Source organism: Miscanthus floridulus, chromosome 14 (assembly GCF_019320115.1).
Source record: "Miscanthus floridulus cultivar M001 chromosome 14, ASM1932011v1, whole genome shotgun sequence".
Classification (NCBI taxonomy): domain Eukaryota; kingdom Viridiplantae; phylum Streptophyta; class Magnoliopsida; order Poales; family Poaceae; genus Miscanthus; species Miscanthus floridulus.
Window position 1 is genome coordinate 15,050,375 of NC_089593.1, and position 14,850 is coordinate 15,065,224.

At 43.5% G+C, this 14,850-nt stretch overlaps 1 protein-coding gene across 1 annotated transcript; it reads right to left on the minus strand.

Annotated features, from left to right (window-relative positions):
* Positions 1–367: 367 nt before the first annotated feature.
* LOC136504658 (stress response protein NST1-like) lies at positions 368–6,660 on the minus strand. Its single transcript, XM_066499617.1, has 3 exons — positions 4,927–6,660; positions 3,877–4,811; positions 368–854 (listed from the first exon to the last, which is right to left on the minus strand). The coding sequence occupies exons 1-3, from the start codon at positions 6,253–6,255 to the stop codon at positions 686–688; spliced, it is 2,433 nt and encodes an 810-aa protein (XP_066355714.1). The 5' UTR covers positions 6,256–6,660; the 3' UTR covers positions 368–685.
* Positions 6,661–14,850: the final 8,190 nt, after the last annotated feature.

Below are 14,850 nucleotides of genomic sequence, written 5' to 3' on the forward strand. Positions count from 1 at the left end.
AGCATATGCATGGCCGCCGCACCCACCAGTCAGTCCACCACACAACTCCACAGGCAAAACCACCTCCCCACTTCCCAGCCCACCACCTATCACAGCATTTCTCTGCAGTCTGCACTTAGTCACACATACGGGCTTACGGCACCAAGCTGGATCAGTAAATGCGTGCACCACTTCTCCCATGATAAACCCTTTCTTCTGTCTATCACAAAACAAGAGGATATAATAACCCCTTTCTTCTATTACAGCATCCACCTCCCTCCACTACCTTCCACTTTCAATTTATCACAGAATCAACCCACACAATAACATACACAATGTTAACGGCAACATAAAAACCAAAATCAGTATGACGGGATGACTACAGCCGTGGATGGATCGATCGCCTGTGCACGACGACAAGTCCCCATATCCCCATTTTCATTGAATCCCAAAGTCAGTATGACGGAAATAATGCGCAAGAGAAGAAAAAAAACATCAGGTAAAACAAGGCCTAATGCAATGCGTCGACGCATGTTGACAGGTGAGGGTGAGTGCTAGGAAACAAAATGACCCCATATCTTTTTTTTTTGCATCAAGGAACACAGTCCAGCTTATCTCCTCGGTAAGACGGTAACCCTACAAGAGAGGAGGCAAGGAAGCCTTGGCTCCACTTTTTTTTTCCCTTCCTTCTATTATAAAAGTCTGTTCATTCTATGCTCTCTTTTTCATTGAATGTTTCATTGAATGACCACAGTGACTGTACATCAGGACTTGCTGAAGAAAACAAGCCAACACCACCGCCAACATGTGCACCGGACGGCGACAGGATATGCCCGCCACCACCTTCCTGAGCTCCATTCAGCGCCAGTTCCTCCCTGTGTAAACAATAATCCCAACAGTCATGAGCTCCAGCGTTTTCGCTTTTATCAATCAACAATGGTAAAAAGAAAAAAAAAATAAACGTGAGTTCAGGTATAAGATATTGATAGTTTAGGGTTCTTCATGAATTCTATCACAGAAAGAAAGGCGGAACAAAAGGAAAATCTACATATGTTCAAATACTTTCTCTTGCCTTCAGAAACGCCTGTCTCATTCAATTGATTTTCATAGTTTTCCACCTACAAGGTCTAGTGAAATTGCACAGTAGCCAACCATAACACCCAAAGGGCACAACACACATGGTAATAGGTAAAGATATCAGGCACACACAGTGTCATGCAGGTCATATGTACTCAACTTCAAGCTAACAGGTTCCACGGTGCAAGCCAAGATATAAATTCAAACACCAATAGACTGACTCCAAACTAAAAAAAAAAAAAAAAAAAAAAAAAAAAAAAAAAAAAAAAAAAAAAAAAAAAAAAAAACTATCTTGCACCTTGCACAAAATATGCAAATGAGACTTAAAACTTCACAACATAAGACTTGAAACTTCACAAATAGGATGGCCATGGCCCATGTGTTCAACTAGTTCTACCAAATTACCATCATCTATCCATTTTGCAGCCTGCTGATAGGCTGAAGGGCCTCAGTCCTGCATGTAGTATGGTCTCTAGGAACTAGAACTCCAACAAGACTAGAATGAATGGGCCATGCTGAGCAAACTTAACATTAGTTTTTTTATGTTCCTCTGAGCCACATTTTGATGTGGGTAGCAGCCCACTTGCGTAAATTGTGTGCATGTATCTCCTGCAGTCAGTCATGGGATAAGATTGAACACCCCATATAGGGCCATGTCTCGAATCCTCCCTAGAATCTAGTTGTATCCTAAGTTCCTAGCTAGACTAAACTTCCATAATACATGGACTCGGCCACATGTTCTTGAGCCACGGTACCTTTACATCTTTAAGCAACAAAGGGGACTGCCCCACCCATGCAAACAAAAAAAAATTAACAAACAAGCTAACAGTTACCACCTTAGAAAACGTTTTCCACTGCATGCCTAATGAAGCAACAGATTGAGCTGACACCCTATAATAAGCCTCATTAACAAGAAGGTCAAACAGGATGCAGTCACCAATCATCAGTTCATCACTAGTGAATATTTCTATAAGAACATTAAACCTTGGCAAAATATAGACCAGTAGTTCCCCATAAATAAAACCATATGTTCAAGGATTGTGGCACTGCATAATCCACAGGCCAATATTTAATTCTCCATTTTGGACTTGGAGTCAACTGAGTTTCAGTCAATCTAAAGCTCATATTATCAATTTATCATGTCTTCATGGCCACAATCACACAAGACCATCCCGATCTTACTATATACATAAATTTAAACTAAAAAACACTTGCTATCAACCAATACATAACAAATTGTCTGCAACAGAACAGCTTAGCCTGCAGTGAGATCTAATTTTTCACAACCTAATTCTAGCCTCTAATTTTTCCCGAAGCCCACAACATTAAAATACACTAAACCAACGCAGCCAACGAAAGATATGAATGTAGAAGGCAAAGCTGAAGTGGACTGATAGGTGATGGCTACTAGTCCATGTATCCGAACAGCACAGGACTAAACTTTAGTCACCTAACAATTAGTTCCAGTAACTAGTGGACTAACAACTAGTCCTAGCCTCATATAATTATGGTTCAACAGCTGCATATAATTTCAGGCCCTAATGCATTGAACATTATGGTTCAACAGCTGCATATAATTTCAGAAGAACACAACATTATGACCAGGGGCAGAACATTAGCTAACAATCCAAGAGTTCATGATGACAATTACCCATCTGCCTTTGGTTTCTGTACCCTTCTTACTGATCAATTTAGACTGAGCATTTGAGCAATGAATGTGTCTCTGAATTAGCTTAACAAAAACAAATTGCTTACCACAAAATTTCTAGCAGGCCTGAAACAAAATTGTAGCCAACTCAATTGTTAACAATGCCATTGTTGCAACAAAAATCTTGGCTGACTATATTTAGTGCAATTGTGTTTATGTTCAGTAATCACAACCAGTCGACCAAATTATGCAACCAGCTCAGACACAATCCTAGCTAGCTAATTATTCATGATGTCAGTTTGTCAATTCAACTGCAGTGTAGACCATATGTCCATACATCAAGGAAAAACGATCCATGAAAGAGAGAAATACCATAAACACATATCTGCAGTTTAAGTGTTCTAAAAAGCTTCAGGTGCTAGGCACGAAGCAGGGTGGCGTCTAGACCCTAGTCATGGTTAAGCAGATGCTTGGATAGACTACACGGCAATTAGGTGCAAGCAGGATGGTAGCGCCCAGCATATAGTCAGACACTTTTTAGTAGCAACTTTAAACACCAAAATTGGTTTGACTGATTCATGAAACATATGCTAAAACCTAGAAGAACCCGAACTGCATGTACTTCTTATAAACAAAATACATGGTAAACTTCAACCTAATGATTGGAGAATAAAGAGCATGGTACCTTTAAATTTTCAAAGAAGAAAGGATCATCCAAACTCACACATTCAAATGGGTTCAATAATTTGAGTATCAGTTAAACACTCAGTTATACTACGATAATGCACTTTGCTTTTCAATGGTCTCTCATTTCTATACATAAATTCCTTGTTTGAAATAAGTAGTATTCCACGATTAGACATGGAGATTTCACATGTGTGTGTAACTATGTATATACAAATTCACACAAACAATATTGAATAATTATCATAAAAAACTGTCAATACTTTGGTGCTTAAACGCATCGATACATAGAGCTAAGCAGTGAAGTGGAAAACCTGAATGACAGCATGAAACAAGCATTGCATCTGGGGGAAGGACAAAACTATTCTCTAATGAGTTATTATACCAAATTTCCAGCCCAAGTTAACAGTATAAGATGATCAGCAGTGATGAAAGCCTTTGTGGCAGAAAATTTTCTGAAAAGAAAAAGGACATCAGAAAGTACTTACTTGGGCCACAAAGAACCAGGCGGCCCAAAGGGGTGTTCGCGGGCTGATTTGTTTGGAGACCCAAAAACCAAGTCGTTGTGTAATTTTCCAGGCATTTCATGTGAAAGGAACAGGCTTGGTGTATCAGGTGGCAATTGCTGGAAAGGTGCTTTCTGCAGCCATGGATCACTGTCATTCAAACCAGTACCCAGGGAACTTATTGCTCCACCTCCGCTGCTGAAAAGGTTGGCACTATGGTTGAATTGATTTGTGTTTTGCCGAAGCCACTGACTCTGAGGACCTTGCAGACCTAAACTTTCCTGAACCAATGGTGTGCTCCACATTTGCCATGTGCCTTGTTCGCTGCTAGTCTCAGGCAGAATGGAACCACCAGGACCTCTTGCAACTGATGAGTGCGGGGGCTTGATAGGCTTTTCTTCAGCCATACGAGATCTTGAGAGAGGAGACTCAATTGGTGAAGGCCTCCCATGTGATTCTTTCATAACGTCACTTGAGAGGAATCCACAACCTAAGTCTGGAGGGAAGTTATCTAGAGATTCTGAAACTGGCCCAAGTAATGCAATTGCATCTGGATCATAGCATGGGTCCTCAAATTGCTCTGGTTCTTCAAGCAGTGTTGATTCCGCATCATCATAGAAGGGCATATGTCCAGCAGGAAAATGAGGTAGTGGGTTACTGGGAGGTGCTCCATTAAGCGGTGGAAAACCTGGAAATTGCATGGACTGGCTTGAACTTGGCTTGTAGTCCAGAGGAGGATACTGAGAGAGAAATGTATGAGCATTGTTTATTTGAGCTCCATTTGGTTCTGGCTTCCGAATCATATCATGAGCTGAAGTTGTAACATCAGGACAAGGGGACACTGATGCTGAACGACTAAACAGCTGATGCCATGACTTTTTAAGGCCAGTAGGGTGTGGCTGCACATTTGGACTAACCTGCATATAGCATAATTGGAAGATTTGGGATGGAAATTCAGGTAAAAATATAACTAATGCAATTGGTTCGAATAACAAGAATTTACAATAAAATAGCAATGCCCTTGTTACTCACAGGTCGATTAAAATTAGTCCATGCATTTCTAGTTTCTCCAGCTGTAGCAGATTTGCCTGTAGCTTGTGTGGCTGCATGCTGGACATCTCTTTTGATTGCATTACCCTGGTCAGTTGCAAGAACTACAGGTCTACTAAGCTTGCTAGCTTGAGGGGCAGGGGCCTGAGCACTTCTGCCAAAGAAGGAACCACCGCCAAACCCTCTTGAAGAAGATAAGAAACCACCTGTCATACGGCCAAAGTATTTCGATCTGCTCTCCCCTGTTCTATTACTGTGATTGTTAGAATCGATGTAATGAGGCTTGTAACCCTCACGCCTGTCGAAGTCACTCTTTCTGTCAAAGTCTCGCTTCCTATCGCCATCTCGGCCCAATCTTCTATCAATGTCCTCACAATCTGAATTGCTCTTGCTTGACCCCTTGTCCTCTTTCTTCTTCCTCTCCTGACGCCGCTTCTCTGCCTCCTTTCTAGCATCCTTCTCCCCAACAGGGGTAGCGCTTTTTGACCGCTCCTCGGCCTCTGCTTTTTCATCCCTCAGCTTCCTGCGTTCCTCTACTAGCTTAGCCATCTCCTCTCGCTGCTTCCTTTCCTCCTCCTCCAGCATTTCCCTCTCCAGCCTTGCCAGTCTCTTCTCTTCCGCCTTCCTTCTCGCCTTCTCGGTCCTGCTCTCCTCGGCTTTTCCTCCATTCTCTCCTCTCTTTGCCAACCTTTTACCATCTATGCTCAAGCCCTCACCATCCCCTGAGGATGTAAATCTGAATATATTCCTCAATAACCACCTCATTGCTGTCGAGCAAAAGGACGAAAGCAAGCGCCACGAGAACCCCAAGAAGGAGCTGTTATTGCCGGAGGAGCAGCGCAGGTCCAGCCAATATCCACAATCCTGAGCACAAGGCCATCCGGTGGGGGCCTTCCCGGCTGAATTGAGCTCGAGCACGGGGCGCTTAGAGACATGGCCGCAGTAAGAGCACATGAACTTACCGCCGCCGGGGTTCTGCTCCTTGTACGGGTTGCTGCAGTTGCGGCAGCGCCGGGTTGCGGTCTTGCGGAGCTTGTGGAGCTCGAGGGCGTGGGCGCGGCGCTCCTCGCGGAGGCGCGCGGAGCGGCGGGCGCGCCAGAGGGAGAGGCGCGGGAGGAGGATCTCGTACCAGAAGAGGGTGAGAAGGAGGACGGAGACGCAGGCGAGGCGCGGGGAGGTGACCTCGAAGCGGTAGGCGGCCGGGAGGAGCATCTGGGTGGCGGCCCAGATGACGATGAGCGGGACGACGAGCCACGGGAGCATGGTGGCGACGCGCCGCGACCAGCGCTGCACGGCGCACAGCGTACACATTGATTATCCGCCCGCCTCCGCCGCCCTCACGCCCTGCTGGATCGCCAGCGCCGTCGCTCGGCTCGGACCCTTGAAGGCGGGTGGGTGGGGTGGGGGTGGGGTGGGTTGCTTGCTCGGTCGGTAATGCTGCGATTCGATTTGGGGGGAAGGAGGGGAAACCCTCGAATGGGGGCGAGGCAGCGGGGTCGGGGAGGGGAACCAAAGGCGGCTGCTTTTTGTGGAGATGCGAGATGCGGGAGCTAGGAGAGCGTGGGAAGGGTGGATTCGAGGGAGGAGACCTCGAGGTGGGCGATGGCCATGGCGAAAACCCTAGCTTTTCAATCCCTTTCTCTTCCTCCTATTTGGATTGCTTGCTTGAATTTTTTTTCTCTCTCTAATCTCTCGGTGCGCAAGGCAAGGGAGACGAAGAAATTCTACAGGGTTAGCAGCCTGTTGGATTGGCTGGTTCGTATCGTTGCTGGTTCGTGAAGAAGTATTGCTGGCTGGTTTGTGTGAGAGAAAAATACTATTTTAGCTCAAAATTTACGATCGTATACGACAAGCACAAGCCAAACGAACAGGCTGATAGACTAAGCCACCTGTTCGCCCGGTAGTAAAATATCGAAAATTTCAGTCAGAATAGTATTTTTCTCTTACACCAAACTAGTCAGCAGTAATAATTTACGATCGTATACGATCATTTCAGCCCCAGCCGAACAGGCCCATCCACCGTCTTCCATTTGTGTCTAAATGAAAAAGCTTCCTTTTGCAACTCATGTTTATATATCTCCACAAACCGTTTGCGAATAAAAACATAAGTTTAGACTAGTGATAAACATAAAGAGATATAAAACTTATACATGACGTAATTTAAAGTAGAAAATGATGAATTTCACATATAAGTCATGCGCATTTTGTCAAGATAATACCTCATCTAGCATGTGTGGCACACGTAATGGCAGTTTATATATATCTTTGCTAACCAGTTTGCGAATAAAATTATTAATTTAGACTATTGATAAACATAAACAGATATAAAACTTATGTGTGACGTAATTTCAAGTAGAAAATAATGAACTTCATATATAAGTCGTGCACATTTATCAAGATAATGCCTCATCATGTGTGGCGCACTAACCGGTTTGCGAATAAAAACATTAATTTAGACTATCGATAAACATAAACAGATATAAAACTTATGGGTCACGTAATTTAAAGTAGAAATAATGAATTTCATATATAAGTCGTGCACGTTTGTCAAGATAATGCTCATCTAGCATGTGTGGCGCACACAATGACGGTTTGTATATCTTCACTGACCGGTTTGCGAATAAAAACATTAATTTAGACTATCGATAAACATAAACACATATAAAACTTATACGTGACGTAATTTAAAGTGGAAAATAATGAATTTCAAGATAATGCCTCATCTAGCATGTGTGGCGCACGCAACGGGGGTTTATATATCTTCCCTAACCGGTTTGCGAATAAAAACATTAATTTAGACTATCAATAAACATAAACAGATATAAAACTTATGCGCGACCTAATTTAAAGTAGAAAATAATGAATTTCATATATAAGTCGTGCACGTTTGTCAGATAATACCTCATCTAGCATGTGTGGCGCATGCAATGGCGGTTTGTATATCTTCACTAACCGGTTTGCGAATAAAAACATTAATTTAGACTATCGATAAACATAAACAGATATAAAACTTATGTGTGACGTAATTTAAAGTAGAAAATAATGAATTTCACATATAAGTCATGCATGTTTGTTAAGATAATGCCTTATCTAGTATGTGCGGCGCATGCAATGGCGGTTTGTATTTTGCAAAGAAAGTTGTTAAGAAAAGCTTTCAGTCTTTTTCTTGTCATAGCAACTCTTATATTTATCTCCACTAACCGGTTTACGATTAAAATATTAATTTAGACTATCGATATGCATGGCATAATTTGAAGTAGAAAATGATGAGTTTCACATATAACACGTGCATGTTTGCCAAGATAACGCCCAATCTAATAAGTGTGGCGCACGCAATGGCAATTTGTGCTTTGCGTAAAAGTTGTTGTTAGGAAAAGTTTTCATTTTTTTCTTATGTCATGGCAACTCTTACATTTATATCCACTAGTATATTACCCGTGCTAACGCTACGGCATTATCTATCAATGTAATCAAACAACCAAAGAATATCTTTTAGTAATCAAACATAGATTGAGAATATATTTATAATTCATGCAAAAAAACATATATTTTTTCATAGTCAATAGTCTAGAATAATGTGACAACTATTTTCATGGTTCCAGTTGCAATCTGGAGCCAACTCCAATCTTAACTGCTTCCTTCTCAGAAGCTACTGGATGAAAAACTGAAAAACAAGAGAAACATTGCGCTGAAAAGTTTTAGTTAGTCATCTTCATGACTTCATATATATATATAAAAACCATAGAGCTGCACGTAGGAAATAATTAGAATAACATCAGATTCCATTTTCATTCATGTAAATAGAAGTCAAAATGCAAAGAGCATGGACATTAACAGGATCACTCTTGAAGAAAACCAGTGACGTTCGTGTGAGGATGAACCAACGTTTTTTCCATGATTTCCATCGAATTCCTAAAATATAGTAATTGTAACATTGTTACAGTCTGGAACCAAAGGAAAACAATGTGTGCCACAAATAGTTTTACCGTTCGATGATATGAAAAGAGGACCACTCTTAAAATACCTGGCAGAAGGTCAAGGCATGTCAGAATATTGTAATAATAACTGTAAATACGAAAGAACAAATTTACTAAGACAAAGCAAAGCTTGTCCAGAATTCTGGTTTCAGATAGAAAAATCCAAGTCAGGTTCAAACAAGCAGTGAACAAACACAACAAAAGGTCAATGAAAACATATATGTATCTAATGTACCACACCACAAATTCACAACGACCCATTTAAAAAAAATCACAACGTATACAGGTTGAACCATCGGGAGAACAAATGAATGTTAACAGACTGCTATCCTGCACCCTCTCTACTTACATGGCATCTCATCTTCATACGACATCACTCATCCCAGAGGGCGTAAGAAAAGCGTAAACCTGTGTCCTCCCACATTTCTGGTAGCAATTCAATAGAGTTACCCAGCGATCAGGCAAGAGGACTCCATTCATTGGCTACAAGGAACGAAATGGTCAAAGCTCGCAGACAGGCAAGAGGTCCCATTTGCGGATGCTACGGCGTGTTTCGATCCACGGACGCCCTCCGGGTCCGGGAGAACGAACGCACCTTGGTGCTGTGGCCGTGCGCGCCGCGCACATTCATGGACTCGACGTCGAGCCAGTCCACCCGACAGGGCTGCTTCCCGAGCCGCCGCAGCGCCCCTGATGCAAGAGACGGTCCCCGCCGAGCGCTCGTCCTCGAGTGATCATGGCGGCGCAGACTTGATGAGTCGACCTCGCTGCCGCCCACCTAGCGTGTGCCCCCCGAGCGCGTCGGTGTTAGGAACGCGTCGGCGACGATGGCGAATCCGATAGAGGCGCGGCTGATCGGACCGTCGGAGGGGTGAGCGAGCGATTCGTGGGGAACTGCTGGCCTGGAAGGACGGGCGCCCGTCCAGCTATTGGCCCCGTCAGCCGGCCTGGGACCACCCGCGAGTGGTCGTGCTGCCGCCTCCCGTGGCTCCGCCGCTGCTCGCGTATGGCCACGCTGTCGCGGACCGCTCATGGATGGCTGTCGTCTGCCCGCCGGGCCACTAACCGAAGCCGCTGCGCCCCCGCTACCATTGGGCCGCCGGCCACCGCAGCACCCCGACGGCCCAATGATTCGTGCGGGACGAAAGTCGCTCGCCCGCCCACGACCGCCGCGCCCTCGATCGCGCCTAGCGTCGGGGTGTCATCGCCCCTTCCGTGCCCTACTCCTGCGCCATCTGCGGCCGCCGTTTCCCCACCCGCCCCGATTTCACCCGTCGTTTCTTTTTTTCCGAAGAGAATAAAATGGGGGCGCTAGGTGGAATCGAACTCTGGCCGAGCCTTCGCGTTGTGGGGGTGCGGGTGTGGGAGAGGGCAGCCACACTGAACATGAGCCGTTGGATTTGGTTGAGTAAGGAGAGATAATGCCTGATAGATGATCTGGTGCATCCGTTTTGATGTGTTATATTTTCTGGGTGTATTTGTGGGTGTGGATGCAGTATAGGTCATGACTGTGGAACATGCATTTGCTGTATGGCTGTAGATTAATTCTAACTGGTGTATTATAGGGGTAGTAGATAGTAGACTAACCGGTTTTCAATTAAAAAATTAATTTAGACTACCAATAAGCATGAAAAGATATAATACTTGTGCATGACGTAATTTAAAGTAGAAAATAATGAGTTTCACATATGTCAGTGCACATTTGCAAAGATAATATCTTCTCTAGAAGGTGCGTCACCCACAATGATAGTTTGTTTTTTTGCGAAAAAGTTGTTATTAAGAAAAACTTCCAATTTTTTATTCTTTTCTTGTCATGGCAATTCTTATGTTTATTTCCAATAACCGGTTTTCGATTAAAAATATTAATTTAGACTACTAATAAGCATAAAGAGATATAGAACTTTTGCATCACATAATTTAAAGTAAAAATTGATAAGTTTCACATATAAGTCGTGCACGTTTGCCAAGATAATGCCTCATCTAGCTGGTGCTGCCACAATGGCAATTTATGTTTTGCGAAGTGTTGTTATTAGGAAAAGCTTTCAACTTCTTTCTTATGTCATGGCAACTCTTACATTTATCTCCACTAACCGGTTTGATTAATAGAAACATTAATTTAGACTACCGATAAGCACGAAGAGATATAATACTTGTGCATGAACTATTTTAAAGTAGAAACTGATAAGTTTCACATATAAGTCATGCACGTTTGCGAAGATAAAGTCTTGTCTAGCAAGCGCGGCGCCCGCAATGAAAGTTTGTATTCAATAACCGGTTTTCTATTAAAAATAATTTAGACTACCCATAAGCATAAAGAGATATAAAACTTGTGTGTGACAGAAAATGATGAGTTTCACATATAAGTCACGCACGAGACAACGTCACACACGTTTGCCGTTGTGTGCGCCGCACACACATTTACCTCAACTAGCGGGTGCGGCGCACGCAATGGCAAGCTATGTGTTTACGAAAAAGTTGTTAGAAAAAGCTTTCGATTTTTTCTTATGTCATGGCAACTCTTGTGTTTATCTCCACTAACCGGTTTGCGGTTAAAAACGTAATGGCAATTTTTGTTTTGTAAAAACATTGTTGTTAGACAAGACTTTTTGGTTCACTTTCCTAGCAAGATAATTGAACTCGAGAAAATGCAAAAAAAAGTACAAATTAATACAAATTTCATCGTTAACATGACTATAGTACAAGAATACCATGACTTTCATAAGCCTTGTGCTTACCTCCATTAACCGGTTTTTTCCATTACAAAATTTAACCTTCAATTACTGAAAAGCTTAAAAGAGTTATTGTGAATATCGGTTTGATATGAATACATGATGTAGGATATGAACGAAAGTTTCACTTAGAGGCCGTGCACACTGAAATGGTAAAAGTTAGTCAAATAACACTGCTTTTTATACGAGTTATACAAATTTTATTAAGATGTGATTTATATAGTATAAGCATATACTACGTGACTTCCACAAGGAAGGGTAAAAAAAATCCTATATGAAGATGGCGAGAAGCTCATGGATAGAGTCACGAGAAACCAGGACTAGATAACATGTGTTTTATTATCGGCCCTGGTGCACATAGCTAAGCCTGTGTTTTGGAGAACCTTTCTCTCTCTCTCTTTTTCATGGTAAATGACTTTGATGAGTTCCTTCTCATGAAACACACTATAATTTTGTATGGGTTATGGAAATTTCTAAGACACGATTTAAATTATAAGTGGATGTTATGTTTTCTAACATCATCTTTGCTCCTTCCTGGGGTGGTCAGAGTTCGAGTCCAGAGGACTCACTCTCGTGGCTTCGGCCACAGTGACCAGGAGGGGAAGAAAACTCCCTCGTCTGTGTCACATCCAAAGCACAGGTATGTGGCCAACTCATCTTACAGAGCTGCGGTGCCGCTGTGTAAGGGTGGGGCAGGGGTTCGAGGGTTTTCTCGATCTGCGTGAGAAGATCTTCTTCTTAAGCCGAAATACCTGGAGGCTGTCTAGCTACCGCGGATCGAGTTTTAAGCTTACTCACTCCACCCATAAATATAAGGAATTAATTCTAAAATTTTTAAGAACAAAATAAGGTCCTCTTTAGTATTGCTTACCGCAGCGATGCATTGGGGCTAAGCCGAAATGTGGGCTCAGAGCCATGTCTTGCATTTTGTATGTCGTACTTTAATATGTAACTCCATATAGCTCCTAGAATCGACGCATTCTCAGCACCCCTGGTCACTATTCATGTCCGTTCGACCAACTGGATCGCGCCGTATGCGTTTGATTGCGCTGGCCCACCCCAGCCTCCCGCATTCGCGTATTGCCACGTGCTCTGTTCCGAGAGCTCGTGCGTGTCAAGACCTCCTTTTGGTGTCCTATGATTGCCTGGCCCATTTATTGGTTTATGTAGTTGTTTGGTGACTAGGTCCGCCGCATCGCCTCCTCCACGATATTTTCCTCGCTCCGTCCGTCACCTGCTCGCCTCTTCCTCGCTCCCTCCGTCGCCTCGCCCTGGATCCGCGCCCACGCCGCCCGGCGACACCGCTCTCTCCTGCCGGAGCGGGAACGTCGCCCTATTGCTCGCTGATGCGACGCCCGTCCCAGATATCGGCTATGCGTCAGATCGCTGTGTCGCCTCTTCCCTCTCTCCTTCCTAGCTCACATTGGGAATGGGCGGCGGCGTCGATTTGCGTCGTATTTGTAACAGAACCGACCAATTATATGAAATTAAGTAAAAAAATCATCCGTCAGAGCAGACGATTTAGCAAACTTAAGCCCGTATAACCCGGTAGTCCGTGAAATCACGAAGGATTTCAAACCAACTTCCATTCCAGCCAAGATCGTAATAAGTTTAGCGGTCACCATCACATATTACATAAAAGTTTGCATCTCAGATACATCAGAGTTTAAACATAGTTATTACAAAACAAGTTCGAATAAAAGTAGCGGAAGCCATTTGTTCAAACCACACACACTCACACGGAGTTCAAATATAGTGCCAGCGAATGATCATCTCCAACAAAAGCATCAGACGAGACGTAAGGAATGACCATGCCCATGGTCCTAAGCATCACCCATCGCAGGATAAAGGCAGTTGATACAGTAGCCGTAATACATCTGCCCATCTGCAACAAGTGGGAATAAAACCCTGAGTACGAGAAGGTACTCAGCTAGACTTACCTGACATAACCGAAAATAAGTGACACCAAGGATTATGAAGGCTTTATAGTAGGGTAGCTGACTCATTTACAAAGAAAACATTTTTAGCATTCCAAGAACCTTTCTAAAAACATTATTGCCAAGTTAATTAATTATAACCTGTCGACTAGATTTGCACCTATACTAGAGCAAACATGTGATTAAGCAGATAATGATAACCAATGATCATTAAACAACTTTCATAATGTCATATTCATTATAACTATCCAAGTGTTCCATCAACATTACTACGATGAAGTCACTCAAGTCAAGTGCTCACTATCCAGGAGCGATGGCGATTCGAATCGATTCCTATCCAACTGGTGATTTATTCCTTACACAAACCTCACTCACCCGCTAAAGTGAGATATTGATCACCGAGTCAACTATCCAGGAATCTCGAGTTTGCCAGAAACCACATGTACCCAGAGGCCGACCGACTACACTTTGGTCTTATCATCTCGCCCCCGTGTCCTACCACACCAGCTCCGGCACAGTGCGCTGCGGGCAATCTACTCGGCCCGAATAATCTCCCAGCTTCGCAGTCGGAAGGTACTTTATCCGGCCAGCTAAATGTAAGGCATGCATTGAACATGACTCGAGGCCCAACAACGGTCGGTTCTTAATCGACACAGACGGAAAGCACTACAGTCCAAAACTCTGTAAATCTCCGTCCGGTCTCAACTTCATTTAACACTTAGTTATACCATGACTTCATAGTCATCCAAGCAGATCCAGGTAACCACCTATAGCTCGCAGGTGACAGGAAATCACCCGACTTCTACCGGTCTAAGCCAGCTAAGCATTGACTCGACTGCGGATACCAGGGTAACAAGGATATAGTATAACAAAGGTAGACAAGGTATAATGCAGCAACGGTTGCAAACAACTCCTGAACGTAATGCATCAATTAAAGTAAAGTATTTAATTAAAAATTGCAAACCGGGAGAAAAATACTCCGGGGCTTGCCTCTCTCGAAGGAGCTCGGGCGGTGATCGGGGCACTCTGGAAGTTCCTCAATGTCCTCCTCGTCGGCTTCGGGCACTTCCTGCGGCTGCACCTCGAACTGCTCCTCGGGCTCCTCGGGTATGACGACTGGGTTCTCGGTTTGCGATCCTGTATGATGCAATGTGCGTAAGCGCCTATACAATCGGTGCATCGAATGAGATGAATACAATGGATATGTTTGAATGCAAGGTAGTCAACATCATCCAAGAACATATACTACAAGCACATGTCATC